Consider the following 18,022-nt stretch of genomic DNA (forward strand, 5'->3'; position numbering starts at 1 on the left):
ACTGTGATATAGACTTTAGTGATACTAAAAACTGCGATACTAACGAATCTGATACAAACTGTGATATAAGAAAATACTGTGATAAAAAGAACGATAAAGACATTAGTTTCTTACCTTTTACACACGATGAACTCCAGATAGCTGCTATGAAAATAAAATTGGGAAAAGCTGCTGGCCCAGGGCATATACCGCATGAAGTATTAAAACGCGTGGTGCTTAACAAACCTGACTATGCACTGAAATTGTATAACTCTCTTGGGGTAGCTGCTATATTTCCAGTAGAATGGAAGCTAGCAGATCTTGTTCTTATTCCAAAAAATAATATATTTGCCTTTAGATAATTCTTCCTATAGACGTATCAGCTTACTGGATGTGGAAGGTAAGCTGTACGAACACCTAATACTTAACAGATTACAAATTGAATTGGACAGACCTGGTGGTCTTTCACGCAGACAATATGGATTTAGAAAAGGTCTACAGACAACAGATGCAATTAAAAAAGTTATAAAAAATTGTCAAGTGCGCTGCAGGTTTTGCACATGCAAACAGAAAACTATGTGCTATGATTACACTTGATGTGAAAAACGCTTTTAATAGTGCACCGTGGAATAAAATCTTAAATGAGTTGAGAACTAGATATATCGATGAGCATCTTGTACAATTAATATCATCATATCTGAGTGAAAGAAAAATAAAACTTGAATTGTGTGAGACCACTAAGATTGTGTCAATTTATGGTGGTGTTCCTCAAGGATCGGTCCTTGGCCCAACCTTGTGGAACATTCTATATGATAGTTTGCTAGAGACCCGCATGCCAGATGGAATTACACTCGTTGGTTTTGCAGACACCATCGCCATGGTTGTAACAGCTAGTAGTGAGGAATCCTTGATGAATATGGCCGACACCGGACTAATGCGTGTAACAAAGTGGATGAGGAGGCAAAACCTTCAACTTGCACCTCATAAAACGGAAGCAGTTCTACTAACGACCAAGAGAAAAATAGCTAGACTATATTTTAATGTAGAGCAAACAATAGTTAATCCGAGTAGTGCCATTAAGTATCTTGGTGTATGGCTGGACTCAAAACTGACGTTCGGGGTACATAGTGACAAAACTGTTGTTAAAGCGCAGAAGACGATATCGGCATTGACTAGTCTCATGCCGAATATCAGGGGTCCCAAACCATCCAAAAGGCGTATTCTATATGCAGCACCGGCATGGCATACTATAACGCAGAATAAAAAACAACTGCAGAAACTTATAAGAGTGCAGAGAACAATATGCATCAGAGTTTTCTGTGCATACAGAACAATATCTGGTAAAGGTGCTTGCGTTGTGGCTGGAATTCCTCCAATAGAGCTTATAATAAAAGAAAGATATGCAACTTACTGTGGGTTGCCAAGGCAAGAAGCCCGAAGTAAAATGATTACTGAGTGGCAAAATAAATGGGAAAATGGAAAACATGGCAGATGGACACATAAACTTATCCCGAACATTGAAAAGTGGATTACTAGAGGCTACGGAGAAGTAGACTATTACATAACGCAAGCGTTGTCGGGTCATGGGTGCTTTGGTAAATATCTGTTTGTTCGAAAAAAAAGACCACACCTCAGTGTATATATTGTCATGCCGAAGATGACGCAGAACATATTTTATTTGCATGTCTTAGATGGGATCAAATTAGAGGTCAATATTTGCATCATACAAAAGAAATGTTCAACATAGGAAATGTAGCAAATAGTTTAGTTGACGGGGAAAATGCCTGGGACAAAGTTACAATGATTATAAGACATATTATGGAAAATAAAGAGAAGGAGTCCCAGATGATGCAAAGTCTGATAGAAGAAGATTAAGGACAACGGCTGGATTGAAGAAATGCGAAAGCGGATTCCAATGCGCTTCTGTGGCAGGGCAGAGGAGGGTTTTTTTAGCCGGTAGGAATCCGGCACTACCCTTTCGGGGTGTCTTATGCAAGATTTTCTCCCTCCTCAACAAAAAAAAACATTACCAATTATGGTGTAGCCTCCCTCACATATTTAGATACTCTCTTTGTAGTTGGGCCCATTGTTGTCTATTGTTGGATATGCGGGCCCAAGATACCCTTGCTAATTTCCTAATAGCATGGTCCCATATTAGGTTTGGTCGTCTTCTAGGTCTCTTAATTCCTCGTGGGTACCATGCTATAATTTTCGTGGTCCATCTGTTGTCCGTCCTTCTTACCAAGTGTCCTGCCAAATCATTTGAGAATTTTCATGCTGTAGATTACCTGTGTCTTTTGTCGTATCCACTCTATTCTTTTACGGTCTTTCTTGGTTATTCCCAGCATATTTCGTTCCATGAGCGTTGTGCGAGCTGCAGTTTCCTTATAATGTCCGCTTTAAGTGTCCAGGTTTCGTAAGCATAGGTCATGACTGCTAGTACACATTGGTCGCATGTTTTCTTCTTTTAGATAAAGCGCCGGCATTCTAGATTTCAATATGATTGAGTTTCTTCCATATGTACACCATGCTAACTTAATTTTGTCAATTCTGTCGATTTCTGGTACTAAATTGTCTTAAATATAAATATATTCTTCTACTATTTCCAGTGTTGCGTTATTATTAGAATGTCGTTTATGTCTATTAGTTCGTTGTACATTACTTTCGTTTTTGCTAAATTTATTTTGACACCTACTTTATTGCTGGCTGTATTTAGTTCGTTAATTTGCGCTTGTAGTTCTTCGACTATGGACAATTAGGGCTATGTCATCAGCTAATCTTAGATGGTTAAGATATTCTCCATCTATTTTTAATCCTTTTTAGGTCCAGTCCAGTTAACAGAAGATTTCTTTAAAATAAAGCTATTTACAAACAGCTTTGGAGATATTGCGTCTCCCTGTCTTACTCCTTTGCCAGTTGGAAACCCTGGGGTTGTTTAATATACCATTACTCTTGCTATAAAATTACTAATATTATAAACGCGAAAGTTTGTATGTATCGATGTATGGATGTTTCTTACTCTTTCGCGCAAAAACTACTAAATGGATTTTAATGAAACTTTACAATAATGTAGCTTACACTTCAGAATAACACACAGGGTATAATTTGTCTGAATTGTCCAAAATATAACGATAATGTTGAAAAATAACACATGGTTTGGTTAAATTCTGTCAAACGATTATCTTTATTTATAGACTATCAATTACAACGACACACATATGTACCTTCAAATATCGCCAATATATCAATAAGTCCCAAGTCACAAGTCCCGGGAAAAAATAGTTCTTCTATATTTATAAGGTTAGGCGATTCAAAATTCATCACATCAGCTACTAATGCCTACTAAATATATATTTTGTATTTTACAGATCCGACTATGGAGTTCCAATTCGGCGAAGGACGTGAGTGTGTTAACTGTGGTGCTATTTCAACGCCTCTATGGCGTCGTGACGGTACCGGGCACTACCTATGTAACGCCTGCGGGTTATACCACAAAATGAACGGTATGAACAGGCCTCTAATAAAACCGTCAAAGCGACTGGTAAGTATTTCTCAGTATTATTTTTTTCCTTCGTGTTTTGTTTGTGTTCCATTGTCAAGCGATCGATCACTTTGGAGGTGTGGGTGTGTCAAAATATTGTAAATATTTCAGCACGAATAAATCGGTAGTTTGCATCATAACGTTTACGGTATATTTTTTTGCTTGATCGTTCAGGATATTACAGTTTTTTTTATAACATGATTTTGAGAATGAGTTTATAATAAAAAAAAGATTAATATGATCAATGTTTAGATTTTATATTTTTATTAAGTACGGCTAGAAATAACATACGATCGAAAAAAAAATTCAAAAGGAAAATTCCATTCCTCCAACTGCCACTGGGTGACATACCAAAAATGTACAACACCTCGCTGTAGTATTCGGCAACAAAAAGAATTGGAGGAAGAGAGAAACGTTTGCTCAGCTGTTGACCATATACCATAACGTTGTATACTGATGCTTTCCAAACCAAAGCAGGAAGAGGGATAGGAGTATTTGGGTCGAGAACTAAATACTCCGAACCAATAGGCATCTACCCCAGCGGTGGTCCATGGTTCCATCATGTCTCAAACGTATCGGTCCTTGAAAAAGCTAACTGCGAGAGTATTAAAGTCATGGTTACAAAATCCCGCTTAAGATGGGCTGGTCAAGTATGCAGAATGCAAGAAAATCGCATACCAAAATCTCTGCTTTCTGGTGAGCTTGTAGACGGTAAGAGGAGACCGGGTGGACAATTCAAAAGGTACAAGGACATTTTCCACGAAAACTTAAAGGGGATTAACATGCAAAATCGTTGGGAAGGAGCAGTTCACAATAGAACTCAATGGAGAAGAATTGTGAACTCAGTTAACAGCGACAACCAAAAAGTAAAGCAATGGATTTTTGAATGTCCGGAGTGCGGTAGGCAAATAACATCACGTATCGGGCTTTTCAGTCACAGAAAAGCTCATGAAAGAAAATGCCTTGCGTGACCATCTTTTGATGCGTGTCGAATACTCGTCATCGAGTAATGGCAGTAATGGTAATCTACCCCAGCATCCTCCAGTCAGAAATCTACGCTATCGAAAGATGCGTACAACTTGTCTTAGATAGTAATTAGCGGAAACAAGATATAGTCATCTGATCCGATAGTCAAGCTTTGGCTGCTTGGCTAAATTTTCTTAAGACTGAAGCCTTAAGAGCGATCTACGAAGTTGGTTAAAGAATGTCTATAGAGCACCTGAAGAAACAAACCAAAGAAAATAAAGTAGGAGGACTTTGTGCCGGCTGCCAGCCCACCAAAAAATAAAAGATAATGAAAAAGCTAACGATCTATCTAGAAAAAGAGCGAACACATCACTAACTTGACCAGAACCGTTCTGCCTCCCAAGTGGAAACCAACTTAAAGTAGAATTCAAGACCCTGGAAGACTACATTCGTAGCCTGGAGCTTAAACTCTTAAGTTCCTTCAAATGTTTGGCACACAAGAAATAATCGGATTTTTGCTTAAAATTTGGATTTTTATTTCTTTTTAATTATTTAATTGACAGGAGATTATACTTATCATTTCTGTTGATCTTAAATTGTTATTAATATTCCATTGTTGATTACTAACATGTCGCGTGTCAACGGTTGTTTTAGTAATTAATCAAGGCAAATTATGTTAATTGTTATAAATTAATAATCTACAAATATGCAAATAATTTACAAAGGCGACGTATATATACAGAGTACTCTAGTTTTCTTATCTATGCGGTATGTTGTTAATAGCAAAATACGATAAGGCATGTAGGTATAGGTAGCAGTTAGCAGTGTATAGATATAATTTTCGTGTTGCGATGAACTATGTAAAGATAAGATATACACACCTTTCTCGTTAACATGTTTAGATTAAAAAATACATATGATTTATTAGGTAATTATTATTTCTTAAAGTAGTGTTCAAATTGAAATGTTCATTTTTACACATCTAACGTGACGGTCTTATACTCACTATGCGCTGATGCGGTTCGGCGATGCGATTCGTCAATGCGTTCATTAGATATGCAAGACTTGTAAGAGTTTTGCAGCAAAACTAAGACCAAAACTATTAATGTTAGACTACAAAACCAAGACAATGGGGGCAACTGGGGGCAATCTTGAACTTGCACTATACAGGGTGTCCCAGAAATAAGTGCAAGTATTGTAAGGGGTGGTAGAACTGGTCAAAAGAAACATTTTTTCTCTTTGCCGTTTTTCAAGTAAATCCAAAATAACAGAGTTATTTTACTTTGAAAATTTTCAAAAAAAAATGATTTTTTGCTAAAATTTTGAGAACCACTGGATTTTTTCTGGATTTTCTTTCATGTAAATTTAAGCTACTACGTATGTTGCCATATTATCAAGAAATTATGTTTTTTAACTTAAAACTAAAAAATCTCCAATTTTTTTGGCTGAAATATACTACCAGTTAAAATACTTGCACTTATTTCTGGGACACCCTGTATAAATGTGATCGTTCCAACATATATCCTTTTATATAGCAAAAAAAAAAATCTGCAATTATATCTCCAAAAATATCTCATAGGCGTGTTTCTGAGGCTGAAATATACTACCAGTTAAAATACTTGCACTTATTTCTGGGACACCCTGTATAAATGTGATCGTTCCAACATATATCCTTTTATATAGCAAAAAAAAAATCTCCAATTTTTTTTTCAAAAAATACCAAATTTTCAAAATTTTTTATTTCGCAAAAAATATCTCATAGGCGTGTTTCTGAGGCTGAAATATACTACCAGTTAAAATACTTGCACTTATTTCTGGGACACCCTGTATAAATGTGATCGTTCCAACATATATCCTTTTATATAGCAATTTTCTTTATTATATACGGTCTGGTCTCGTAAATAAGTACAGTGTAGTACCCTTTTCTACGTGCTGCGACCACACATTTTAAAGCCTAAACAAACAATTTTCAACATGCCCGTCGCTTCCCTGCTCCCTTACCTCATTATATGCCCTTGCATCATTTCTTATTTAGTCAATTTAAAGATACTTATTATGTTGTTGTAAAATGAGGTTGAGGGTGGGAGGGGACTTATTTACTTCGACGAGACCTTCATATAATCAAGATTGAACTTCACTTCAGGTAAGTTCGTTTAATCTTGTGATTATACAGTTTTGAGCAAGTGTGCTTAGCTTAACCACTGTACCGTAGGATCGAAAAAATCGCCTGGGAAATGACCATCGATGATAACTTTAGCGAGGTCAATCTCTAGACGTTATTTATTAAAAACTGACATTAAACTTGTCAAAAATTAACAGTATTACCGAAATATTTTAAAATGATAGAACGTTTCCAGACACAAAAATCTATTTCCAAAAAATATTTTTTCTCGAATTTTAAACCCCACCATTTAAAAATATTTCACGCAATATAAAAATAAATTACAGCCTTCTTAAGGCTAACTGGCAGTAAGCGCCTTCAAAAAATAAAGAATAGTACAGGCTAAATAATCACTTCTAGGGCTAGACCTCGTCAAAATTGTCATCGATTGTTATTCCCAGGCCGTTTTTGACGCCGTTTTTTTTCGATTCTATGGTATTTAGGTCATAAGCTTTAAAAAAATGGAAAGAAAAATTCGAATTTAAAAAAATCTAGGAAACTAATGAGAAAGGTCTACTTAAACGTCGGTTTTTATGTTTAATAGCATCATCACAAATCACATTCTTTAGGCATTAATTTGTTACATTCAATTATTAATGTATTCTATATCATATTTATGACTCAAGCATTAAAGAATTAATTTACTGATAAATAATTTATACAGCTGAAAGTAGATGTCAACGATTTTAAGATTGCTATCGTGTTAATAAGAAATAAATACAAGCTTTATTTATTAGATCCATATCGATAAATATAACGAGAAAATAGCATTGGCTTGTAAAACCCGTACGGAGTAGGCACTCAACTGATAAAATCGAATAGTTGACAAATATTAATTGTTGGCCAGGTTCAATTTCTTAATGCAATTTAATACGATTGTATCTTTATAGAGGAAAACCTACGTTGTACTCTAGTTTACAAATCAAATATGTCGTGTGGAATGTAGGTATTTGTTTATATTGTTCGTTGTTTTATTTAGCAGGTTAGTATAATAAATTTGTGACTTTTTAGAGATTTTATGCTACGGAAATTTATATTCTACGATTGTTCCTGAACTAAGTATACAGAGCGCTACAAATCCGGGGTACGAGCATTGGTATCTAGGTACTAGGTAAATAGATACGAACATGGTTAAATTGGGGCAAAGTTGCGCTTTGGGATGTTGACCAAGAGGCCATCAAAAAAGTTTTTAAAATTTCAAGGATTGCTGAGTTTTTTTCCTGTCGTTACTTTTAAGAAAATCAAAAAACTAATTGCACATTCTATAGCCACTTTATTGGGGCTATCTGATAGTATTTTTAGATTTTCAAATTAGCTGATAATTTGTGAGATACAGAGGCCAACTTATTTTTTTTTAAATACGGACCTGTATTTTTTATTTGAGGTTTCGAAGAAACGTATTATAAATAAATCAACTGCCACAAACTAGTTTCTAATGCTCTACATGTTCGAAAGGGTTACCAACCTCCCTTTTGTACAAATTTATTTTTGGAAAACTTTGAATGTTCACCGACACCTTTTAAAAGTGAGCTAAAAATCCTGCCTGCCGGGGATATTTTTTTCTCGGTTATTAGGTTCATTTTAATTAGTGTTGGGAAAATTCGAATTAAATAATACGACTAATTCGATAGTAAATTAAAACTAACTAATTCGAATTATCTTTTTCGATATAATCGAAATAAAAATTAGTAGTATTTTATATTATATCTGTGGTAACCGAATTACAAATGAACATAAAACATAACCTCTTATGGACGAATATTAGTAATTAGTATAGTACTATTAGTAGTATTCTTTCGTTCTGAACGAACTGAAAATTTTCACTTAAACTGATTTATAAAGGGAATCGACAAAGAAAGGAACGATCCGATATAGAAAAATCCAGTAATCATTGTTATTTCCTATACCACGTAGGAATAAATCAGTTTAAGTGAAAATTTTCATTTCGTTCAGAACGAAAGAATACTACTATTGTTTGGTTCATTTCCATCTCACCCAAATTTCACGGAACACCTGCCGAACACTAAAATTAATTTTCTTTTTTTATCTAAATAATTATTGTGCGCGTTCAGGGAACACAGCGGCTGACCGACCGCTGAGTATTTTGCTCAGCGGCTGACTGTTTTTGCATTTAAAAAGAAACCGTTTAGGGAAACCGCTTACTCAGCCACTCAGCCGCTGACCGTCCCTGAACGCGCCCATTGATTGCAACTGATAAAATAAAAAGAAATACGAACCGCACGTAAACAAGGGCATACTTATATCGTTTTAGAAGAAGCTTTTATTTTAGATATGAGCTTTTCAATAGGAATTGAAACAATCATAAACTCGGCACTTTTAAATTTAAAACTTTAAATTATGGTTTAATTTATTAAACGGCTTCGGCACAGTTAATAGAATACATTGAATAAAGTAGTGTTGGGAAAATTCGAATTAAATAATAATAGTAAATTAAAACTAACTAATTCGAATTATCTTTTTCGATATAATCGAGATAAAAATTAGTAGTATTTTATATTATATCTGTGGTAACCGAATTACAAATGAACATAAAACATAACCTCTTATGGACGAATACGAATATTAGTAATTAGTATAGTACTATTAGTGGTATTCTTTCGTTCGGAACGAACTGAAAATTTTCACTTAAACTGATTTATAAAGGGAATCGACAAAGAAAGGAACGATCCGATATAGAAAAAACCAGAAATCATTGTTATTTCCTATACCACGTAGGAATAAATCAGTTTAAGTGAAAATTTTCATTTCGTTCAGAACGAAAGAATATTACTATTATTTGGTTCATTTCCATCTCACCCAAATTTCACCGAACACTAAAATTAATTTTCTTCTTTTATCTAAATAATTATGGATTGCAACTGATAAAATAAAAAGAAATACGAACCGCACGTAAACAAGGACATACTTATATCGTTTTAGAAGAAGCTTTTATTTTAGATATGAGCTTTTCAATAGGAATTGAAACAATCATAAACTCGGCACTTTTAAATTTAAAACTTTAAATTATGGTTTAATTTATTAAACGGCTTCGGCACAGTTAATAGAATACATTGAATAAAGAATATTTTTTTTATTTTTTATTCAGTGATAGAATATATGCATGGCAATGGTTCAGATTTGTTTAAAATAGCCCCTAGACGAGCACTAGCTGGGACGAATTTATTTTTAGGTTAAATTTATAATACTACTAAATAATTCGAATTATTAATTCGATTGTGAAATATGAATTATTACTAATTATTCGATGGTGAAAATAATTCGATTATTCCCATCACTAATTTTAATCCATAAATTCAATAAGTTAGTTTTTTTGGCTCACCCTAGTATACAGTATAATTGAAACTAATAATTTTTATGTTCTAAATGAGGCTTAACAACACATCTCTATATCTATTTCAGACAGCAACTCGACGCTTAGGCCTGTGCTGCACCAACTGCGGCACGCGCACCACCACCCTCTGGCGGCGCAACAACGACGGCGAACCCGTGTGCAACGCGTGCGGTCTCTACTTCAAGCTGCACGGCGTGAACCGGCCTTTAGCCATGCGAAAGGACGGCATCCAGACGCGCAAGCGCAAGCCGAAAAAAACGCAGAGCGGCGGCACTGGCAACGGTGGTGGGGGTACGGGTGCGTCCAATGGAGGTGGAACGGCGTCGGAGAGGGAGGACAGTAACTCCGCCCCCGTGGAAGGTAGGTGGAGCCAACGGACGGTGGAGAGGTTAAGATTGATGAGCTTGAAAATGAGCCGGTGGTTCAGAAAAGGCTTTAAGTTTTCACGTTTTTTTTTCTCTCGATCGTTCGTTTGAGCAGATTAAGGAGAGTGAAATAATTGGAGTTAATAATTATTTAAAGCCGTAAAGCTGTGTGTGTATATTATTAATCGCGTAAGGAATTATACATTTTTATACCTGCTTTTCACATTCTTTTATTACAAGAGGGATAAAATAATATATATCACCTCTTTAGTTTTATTTGACCATAAAGTTTAAATATGTGATTCTTGTGAAAATTTATGTAGATATGTTGTTCATGTGGACCTATAGATAATAATAAAGGGTGTAAATCAAAATATCTACTTCTTTGTTTTATCAACACACTTAGGTCCGATTCTGTTTGTTTCGTAGGTACAGGGGTATTAAATTCTTCATTTTTTTATTTATCACACTTTTCTTAAAATCAAAAATCAATCTTCTTCTGCTTTTATCGATTCGAATAAAATTTTGAGGGTAAAAGTTACTATAAATACCACACATTTTAATGCTAAAAAAGTGTCGACAAATTCACCAGGAACGTGCATGTGGTTTATCACAGAAATATTTTTCTAAAAAACGTGTGCGCCACTGACTTTTTTTTCTTGTTAGCAAAATTCTGTAGACCATTTAACGCCGATTAAAAGTTGTCTCTTGATATTTTGTCGATTTCAGTCTCCTTTATAAACGCAACTTTATCTGAATAAAATAAAATTAATAAATTATGTAAATACTGAACAAAATGTAGTTACGAAACAATTGCCGAATCGGACCTATATGTTGACAGTAGCGTGTCGTGGGTAAAAGGGCGGGGTAGGCGAGCTATGTTGAGGTTGCGATTTTACTAGGGCGCATCACTCAGTCAGAGCTAAGGGCGGAGGGGGTAATCGCCCCCCCCGTGCCCCCAATACGACACGCCACTGTGTTGGTATAAAAAATAAATCTTATTTTTACGTGAGGAATCTCACACGAGAGATGGCACATGTTTTTTGAAACATCCTGTATATCTTGTTATATTATGGCCATTATGGGTAAAAGTAGAAAAAAACTATGATTTATAGATTAAAGTTTAAACCAAAACGATTGATTACCTACATAATATAACTATAGATATATTCGAAAGTACCAATACATAATTTCCGCAAAAAAATATTATCTGTAATATTTAATATTTAACTTTATTATTTTGTAGTAAAGAATTAATTTATTAAAAATTGTTATATATTAGATCACACAGTGGCATCTTAAATGCTATCACAATAACTACCAAAGTCTTATTACAGGAATCTACCAATTATCGATTCACTTCTAATACTTCTTTTATTACAAGCATTTTACAACAAGGGATGCGTGCAGTAGGTATATCGATTCTTCTTACCCTGTGACTCGAATATTGCTCCCCCGCTATAGTACAGAGGGCGCCACTAGATTATATTGATGAATATTAAGCTCTTTATTGAATATCTACTTGTACTGTGATTGTACATCGTATAGAAACCATACAGTCTTCATGAAGCAGCGTTGTCACAGTTACTTCCCTAATGATAAAGTATAATCTACGTATTTTTTTACTAAAATTATATACCTAGACATTTATTTAGTACGCCGCGCCGTTTCTATAGGTATTCCAAAAACCAATGACAATAATAAAATACTTCGTTTTCAAACACAAGCCCTAAATATAATGTATAATCCGCAGAAATTTGGCATTGTCGATTTGTGTTGAAAACGATCTTTGAACGCAGGGGCGGATACGGGAATTTGTTTTAGGGGGGGGCCAAAATGAAAAGCAATGTAGATTATGCTTTTAGGACGCCATTTTTAACCCAAAAGAATAATATTTTACACAATTCACAGACTTTAGGGGAGGCCGGGCCCCATGGGCCCTCCCCCTATATCCGCCACTGTTTGAACGGGAAAAAAAATATAGTTTTGTCACCTTTAAGTTAGATGTTTTTGGGTAGTACCGTGATTGCATTTTTCCTTTCAGTCTATAGAATTTACTCTCTTAATTACAGAACCGAAAACGTCAACTTTAGTTCACCATTCGCCCACTCATCACCCGCACCAAACGCAAAATCAGAGTTCCTGTCCATCGCAAAACAATAATCACAATGGACATACAGAGAAGTCACAATTTTCGACAGAAAGGCCTTATTTGGGCCAGACCTCGTTGTTGCCGGCAACAAGTACGAGCGGAATCAAAAGTGAACCTGGCTACGATGCATACAGGTGAGGAAATTTTAAAAATATTTTTCTTAATAACAGTGGGTCTGCAAAATGTATTTTTTTCTAGAGCCAAAATGTATTTTCTTATATTTTGGACCTCATTTATCAATATACCCATGGAATATTGACATTTCAGATATTTTTTTTAAACAGCAAATGTACAGATGCTGAAACCGATAATCTTACTAGCCCATTCTTTTTACAAAAAGATTAAATCTTTGTAAAATAATATACTAATTAAATATACAACCTTTATTTCCGCCCATATATTAATTAATTACATCTAGTTAATAAATTATTTTAAATAAATTTGAATTTCAATCAGACTGTATCAGATTTCAATCAGATAAAATACTAAAATGTTTACCCATTTTTTTTCGTTGCTTTTAATTTTTTATTTAAGTAATTTTAGTAAATTCTTAATTATTTCCTTCTTAATATTTTTATTTTTTTAATTCTTTTTCTAAGTAAATTTACTGAAATAAATAAATCTAATGCATATCATGCACCTATTCTGCTTATATTCTAATCATTGAAATTTTGATTGAAATCGAATGATACAGGGTGGCGCGTCATATGCGACGCGGTTTTTGCAAGGAGAACAAAAGTTTGTATTGAAGTGAAATTTTCTGAGCTTATGTAAGTCAATTTAAAGTATTTCCTAAAATTATGTAGAGTTCTACAGGGTGTCCCCAAAAAAAGTTACACATCAAAGTTATGTTTTTTGTAATGGAACACCCTATATATTAATTGATTTTTGGATTCTAGTAAAAAAATAAAGGCTTGTTTCATTAGAAAATTATATGACTAAAATGTATAGTCTTTGAAATACATTCACCGGCAGGAAAAATGGGCACCTTAAAACTTTGATGTATTTTAAATGTTAATATATTTTATTTTAATTGGCCGATTTTGATGATTTTTTAAGCAGTGTGTTGCCAAATTATTTGACTTCTTAGTATCTTTTTCTAAATTAAAAATGAAACTCCCCATCTGTTAATTATACGAGGGAAAACAAAATGTTGATATTTTTGATGAAAGTTTGAAACACCCTGTGAAATATGTTAAAACAGCAAGAAATTTAAAAATCTCGATGGTTTGTTTTTTGGTTCATCACATTAATTTTATTTTTGTTGGAAATATTCGGTTTTAAAGAAGGCACTAACATTTTTCGTAATTTTTACATTAAGACCATGCCTTTGCTTTTGGGCCTAGTCAACACATCTAGTAAGTTCTGGTCCCGAAGCAGGCCTTCTTGACATAAGATTTGCTTCATTTAATCTTCTTCTTGTAGTCCGTTAGTTAATATGTACGGTTCTTAAGTGCAATTCATTATCAATTTGAAAAGCTGGCAAACGGCGGTTTCTTAGCGATAAACTTACAATAAGTCGATTGTCTCGATTAGAAGTTCTCATACGAAGGTTCCTGGACGTCTATATTGACGTCCTCATGGACGTGGTCATAATTCAAAGACCATTTAATATACTCTATGGTATTAAGGTATTTTTGGAACCAGAATTTTATAGCAAATTCACTACACTCGAATATAAGTAAATGATATATATTTGACTCACCCTGTATATCTATAAAAATATTTTTGAAATGTGAACTACCATTAAACATATACTTTGTAAAAGGTTTGGAGTGAAAATCTCAAATAGGAATCCTGATACAGAGCTTTTCCGGAAAACGGAGCCATCTTGTATGTATGCATTTGTATATGTGTGTGTTTATTTAAATACTGAAGTCAAAGCAACGAATTTAAATAGGTAAACTTTGTAATATATCTTATTAACAATACATTGGAAAAAGTTTTATAAAAATTCGTTCACAGTAAATGAATTTCGAGGTTTGTATCTAATAAGGGCTTAAAGCACTGTAATTTTATTTGTTGTTTCTTGGGTGTTGTGGCTAGGACCAATTAAAACAAAAATCTTTCGTTACACGACGTTTCGCATTTAATATAATGTGCTTCTTCAGGAATGTTTTTTTTTAGTTTCTTTACCGAGAATTCTACCGAGAAAAGAAGCATTACTACATCCAAGATATAAGAAAGACAAAAAAACATTCCTGAATAGGTGGATCTCCCCTCAAGAGCTAAATCACTGTTCACTTTTTGTTTCAGTTGCTTGCAAAACCAACCATCCTACCCTTATCAGCAAATTTTCGGGTTCCCGAACCCTTCAGCAACAACCAACAACGAACTGGCTTACCATCACCAACACCATGTGACGGCCGCTGCAAAACTAATGGCATCTTCATAGCTCTACGCGAAATACTAGTTTCGAGTTGGTTCGACAGTGATTTTTTAAGTGCAATCGCAAAATTTGTAAATTTGTGTACAGAGGAACTAATAATCGCAAGTATGTCTTAAAACAAAAATACTCTGTAAAAAAATAGATGACATAGATATTCAGATAAAGTATATATACTATAATGAAATCAATTTTCAAAATCTAAAGCTCCCCACAGACTACGGTTAATTTCATCCTTTCGCAACGCCGCAATCCAAAACGTCGTGAAAATTTTGCTAAAAACTTCGGCCGCGCAAATACAGAGCGCTAAAAAAATGAATATGAGTCCAACATTTTACAAATATCACCAAATTTAATTTTTGACATGATTAATTAATATGAAAATACATGTAAAAAAATCTAATAGGGTTTTTCGATGGCAATTATAATTATTTTAATATTTTATCTCAAAAATTTAAAATATTTAAAAAATATATTTCGATTTTTGAGATCAAAGTTCTATCACAACCAACTACAATTTGCATCAAAAACGAGTTTATTTTAACAGTTGGAAAAAAATAAAAATACATTCTCAAAGAAATGTGTTTATCGTTTCCAGGGTTGGAAAAAATCATGATTTTTAAAAAAATCAAAAAAATCAGATTTTTTTGATTTAAATCAGATTTTTTTGATTTTAATTCAAAACAATATTTAAATCGGATTTCCAAATGACCTAGAACTTATTTCCAATTAAAGTCCTATCCTAAATGGCTAAATCTTTATAACTCTGTCCGATACCGATAACAACAATTCTACGGCGCGTGTCATTTTTCCACATCAGTCACCAATATATTCCGCAAAAAAGTAGCTCGCTTCAGATCAAAAGGATTTTTTTTCAGACGTCTCAAAAGTATTAATTTTTGTCATTTTAACGCCTAGGCATAAAAGTAAAGGACTGTTACGCTTAAGCACAAAAATACAAAAATATATTATTAAACTGATATTAAGTGTCAAATTCAACGATAGTACAAATAATTGTTGCTCGATTACTGCTTATATTATTTGCAATGTTTGAAATTGATTAAAAAAAATGTTCTATTCAGAGTAAAAATGTACTTTTTGTACCTCACTCTAGTCGGAATAGCTTTACGATGGTCCTTCAAATGTACAGCATCGTCAAAAAAAGTATAATTTTTTACTCCTAATAAAACAATACACTATTATTCGAAAATAGTCTTAAATCGAGAATGATGTATTATCGAATGCCAACGTGTAAAGTACTTAACTGCAGATCAAAATTTCGGTAAGAATTTGGAAACATACAACCGTTTCAAAAAAAAATAAACCAACATATTCTCTGACAACGATTCTAGATTCTCGGGAATGAAGATATAATATAGTCTCTATATTAGAAGAACCTATATAGTTCTGCTCTAGACTTTGCGAATGATATGTATTCGAGCAGCGAATTTTTGTCACTTAATACATAAATTTTAAAATAAATCCCTGCGTTTAGAGGTCTAATGGATTCTCACGAAATTACTTCAAAAATCGGTCCAACATTTAAATTGATGAATAGATATTTTTATATAGTTTTAAAACATTTACAATTATTTTTCGATTTATTATCTGTTATATCTGATACAGAAATAATTTTTATAGTTTTCTAGGACCCATTTTTAGAACTTTAACAGTTATTTTTTGATTTATTATAACGTTTCAATAAAATATTTTTTTTTATTTAAATCACATGATTAAAATTAAAAAAAATCACTTGATTTAAATCGTGATTTAAATCATGATTTAAATCATTTGATTTAAATCATGCCAACCCTGATCGTTTCATCTTTTGGCGACGTCAAACTCATTTAAGGGGTTTCGTTTTTCTGAAAAAAAATTCTTTAAGAATAAGTTTATAGACATTCCCTTTAAAATAAACTCTTAAAATATAAACGAAAACAGGAAATTTCAATTTTTTCATATTTTTGGAAATAAGCTCTATATATATAGATAGCTAACTTTCTCCAATTTGAGCCACTTTGTTTCACTTACCGTTTCCGACAGCCCAATGGTGGAAGTCGAATTTGAAACACTCTGTATATATATAAAATATACCTTCAAAGTTATCGAAAAATATACATATTGAACAGTCTTGTATAGAAAGTCTGGATATTTGTGTCATTTAAATGAATGTCCACAGGTATATTAGTTTTATATGTACATTAATAGATAGTGTCAAGTGCGTATTAAAAAATAATTATTTATTGGTTAACCAAATCTTTTTTTTAATACACACTATTTATGATGTCGTGTGATCAGATAAAAACGACGTCAAAGTAGGTGTTACATAACATATAATTTACATTACATAACATTTCAAGTCGAATTATAATATATACTATGTCCGAAATTCTTTACAATCACAGCATCTTCAAACTAGAATATGGAAAATGTTAAGAATCTTTGAAAATCTAATTATAGATATTCCTGATGACATGCATATGCATACACATAATTGACATCTGCTATAGCAGATGTCAGTTATATGTTTGTATACTGCTGTGTATGTATACTACTCTGTAATAAGAATATTACTGTGTACTATATGAGAAATTAAAATAACTTTCGTTGCACATCATAATACGACCACCAGCAAACTCCATAAGACGACTCATGGTGTCATTGATGACGTGCAACGAAAGTTGTTTTAATTTCCCTATTGACATCTGACTATAGCAGATATCAGCTATTTTTATTAAGTACAGTAGATTATTTTTAACTGTCAAAAGCCAGAACTTTTTCATTTCACGGTATAGGTATAGGTACAGGGACATCATTTTAAGTGTCTCACTCGCTTTATAATTTTCCTGTTTGGTATTTAAAGATAATAGAAAGATTTTCTTATGTAATTTTTCGCGGGGATGCCGATTCTCTACACCAAAATTTTTTAAAACGTCAATTTTGACAGATACGACGCCATCTTGATTTTTTTTAAATGGAAACCCCCACATATTTTAGCATGCTCCGGTAGACATATTTTAGCTAATTTCAAAAATATATAGTTTAGTATACTTTGCTCTTACCGTTTTCGATATACAGTGGATTTAAAAATGAATTGTTCCAGAATCATTTTAAGTGTCT

The 18,022-nt window shown here is 33.3% G+C and overlaps 1 protein-coding gene across 3 annotated transcripts in view; it reads left to right on the top strand.

Moving 5' to 3' along the window:
* Positions 1-15,536, top strand: part of LOC115881479 (GATA-binding factor A-like) — a 78,800-nt gene extending 63,264 nt beyond the window's left edge. For all 3 annotated transcript variants that reach the window (XM_030898968.1, XM_030898970.1, XM_030898969.1), the window contains 4 exons: positions 3,348-3,520; positions 10,068-10,359; positions 12,437-12,650; positions 14,773-15,536. In XM_030898968.1, the coding sequence (XP_030754828.1) occupies positions 3,348-3,520; positions 10,068-10,359; positions 12,437-12,650; positions 14,773-14,911 (818 nt within the window). In that variant the 3' untranslated portion in view covers positions 14,912-15,536. The remainder of the gene's footprint in view (positions 1-3,347; positions 3,521-10,067; positions 10,360-12,436; positions 12,651-14,772) is intronic.
* The last annotated feature ends 2,486 nt before the right edge of the window (positions 15,537-18,022 follow it).

The sequence above is a fragment of the Sitophilus oryzae genome, unplaced genomic scaffold, assembly GCF_002938485.1.
Source record: "Sitophilus oryzae breed Bouriz unplaced genomic scaffold, Soryzae_2.0 scaffold_172_pilon_pilon, whole genome shotgun sequence".
In the NCBI taxonomy this organism is placed as follows: domain Eukaryota; kingdom Metazoa; phylum Arthropoda; class Insecta; order Coleoptera; family Curculionidae; genus Sitophilus; species Sitophilus oryzae.